This window comes from Merops nubicus, unplaced genomic scaffold (assembly GCF_000691845.1).
Source record: "Merops nubicus isolate BGI_N331 unplaced genomic scaffold, ASM69184v1 scaffold582, whole genome shotgun sequence".
Lineage (NCBI taxonomy): Eukaryota > Metazoa > Chordata > Aves > Coraciiformes > Meropidae > Merops > Merops nubicus.
The window spans coordinates 1369-3401 of record NW_008593980.1 but is presented as its reverse complement, the minus strand read 5'-3'; the positions used below and the strand labels follow the sequence as shown (position 1 = coordinate 3401).

Genomic DNA, 2033 nt, shown 5'->3' with positions numbered 1-2033 from the left:
GTCTAGCGTCATACAGCTTAAAACTAAACTAGTTCAAATGGTTCTCATTTACCAGGTGGAAAAAAGGTTTTTAAAAATAAACAAAAACTTATCTCTCATGGATCCTGGAAGCTTCTTTATCGCTGAGCAAAAATTCGCAATGCAACAATGCATTTACGAGGTAAATAAAGCATTCAAAGACTATCAGTAAAGCATCTACAAAGTGTGACCGTGTCACTAAAGTCTTCAAGCTGTGAGTGGGGATTTTGGTTATTTTGTTTACACATCAGTCAGCAGCTTGCTTTTATTAACGCAGTTTTGGTTGGCTACAGTGCAGTTGCCAGTTCTGAGATTAGCCTCTCTAAAATTGTCTATGCTATTATTCATATCCTCTTCGATTTCCATGTACTCAGATTTGCTGATTGTGGAGGAGCTGCGGCGACTGAGATCACTGTCAGATGCTAAATTAGGGGAGCTAACGTGAAGTAACTGAGCCTGCTCTTCCCCTTCTGTTTCTCGGTGGTAGAAGTAGTTGAAGTTGGACACGATGACAGGTACAGGCAGGGCAATTGTCAGCACACCAGCGATGGCACACAAGGAGCCCACGATTTTGCCTCCAATTGTCACAGGGTACATGTCACCATAGCCCACAGTGGTCATGGATACCACCGCCCACCAGAAAGCATCGGGGATACTTGTGAAATGAGACTCAGGTTCTTCAGCCTCAGCAAAATATACCGCACTAGAGAACAAGATCACCCCAATGAAGAGGAAGAAGATTAGTAAACCTAGCTCTCTCATACTTGCTTTGAGGGTCTGTCCCAAAATCTGGAGGCCCTTAGAGTGCCGGGAGAGTTTGAAGATTCGAAAGACTCTTACCAGTCTGATGACTCTCAGGATGGCCAAGGAGGTGGCCTGCTCTCCTTTCTGAGTCCCCTCCCGCTCGGCCATCTCGGTGCCCAGGGTGATGAAGTAAGGGATGATGGCCACTATGTCAATGAAGTTCATGATATTCTTGAAGAAGTCAGTCTTGCTGGGGCAAGCAAAGAAGCGCACCACCAGCTCAAAGGAGAACCAGATGATGCACAGGGTCTCCACAACAAAGAAGGGATCTGTGAAGATGTTGGATTTGTAGACCTGAGTGGTGTTGTCAGTGCGATGCACTGTATACTCCTTGTCCTCCTTCAGCTCAGGTAATGTCTCTAGGCAGAAGATCACGATGGAGATGAGGATCACCATGACAGAGACTATTGCAATGACCCTTGCAGGCCCAGAGCTCTCTGGGTATTCAAAGAGGAGCCATACTTGGCGCTGGTACTCCCCCTCCGGCAAGGGTCTCTCCTCATCTTTGATGAATCCTTCATCTTCCCGGAACTTCTCCATGGCCTCCTCACCCAGCTCATAAAATTTGATCTCCTCAGAGAACATGTCCAAGGGCACGTTGACCGGCCGGCGGAGCCGCCCCCCGGACTGGTAGTAGTAGAGGATGGCATCGAAGCTGGGCCGATTCCGGTCAAAGAAGTACTCGTTGCGCAAGGGGTCAAAGTACCGCATGCGCTTCTTGGGGTTGCCCAGCAGAGTGTTGGGGAACTGGGCCAAGGTCTTCAGCTGCGTCTCAAAGCGTAGTCCAGCGATGTTTATCACCACGCGCTCGCAGCACTCGTGGTCGTCGTGGGCGGCGGGCTGGTAGCTATCCTGGGGGTGCCCAGGTAGCGCAGAAGTCTCATCCATGTTCTCTCCAGCCATCACCGTCATGGTGGCACACGGGAAGGGGGACCCAGGGCAGGGGAGAAGTGAGGGAGAGGGACTTGAAACGGGGGAGAAGGATGGAGGAGAGCAGAGAGAGCCACAGGGCAGGTTGGGGGTGGGGGGGCAGTCTCAGGCTCTGCAGAGAGGGATGATGAGTGGGGATGGAGAGCTTGGGAGGTGATGGACAAGGAGCCTAAAGGTCGGAAATATTCCAGATGGGAAGGGAGAGGCGGGATGAAGGGAAAGGCATCAGGGATAACGGGAGGGTGAAGAGAGAGGGAAGAAGTACCTTTAGGAGGGAAAGA

At 50.7% G+C, this 2033-nt stretch overlaps 1 protein-coding gene across 1 annotated transcript; it reads right to left on the bottom strand.

The window, feature by feature from the left end:
* Positions 1–258: 258 nt before the first annotated feature.
* KCNA1 (potassium voltage-gated channel, shaker-related subfamily, member 1 (episodic ataxia with myokymia)) lies at positions 259–1734 on the bottom strand. Its single transcript, XM_008935570.1, has one exon. The coding sequence runs from the start codon at positions 1732–1734 to the stop codon at positions 259–261; it is 1476 nt and encodes a 491-aa protein (XP_008933818.1).
* Between the last annotated feature and the right edge of the window lie 299 nt (positions 1735–2033).

Bases quoted from the DNA above. Each gene is read 5' to 3' on its own strand.
- KCNA1 (XM_008935570.1), bottom strand. From the start codon at position 1,734: ATGACGGTGATGGCTGGAGAGAACATGGATGAGACTTCTGCGCTACCT.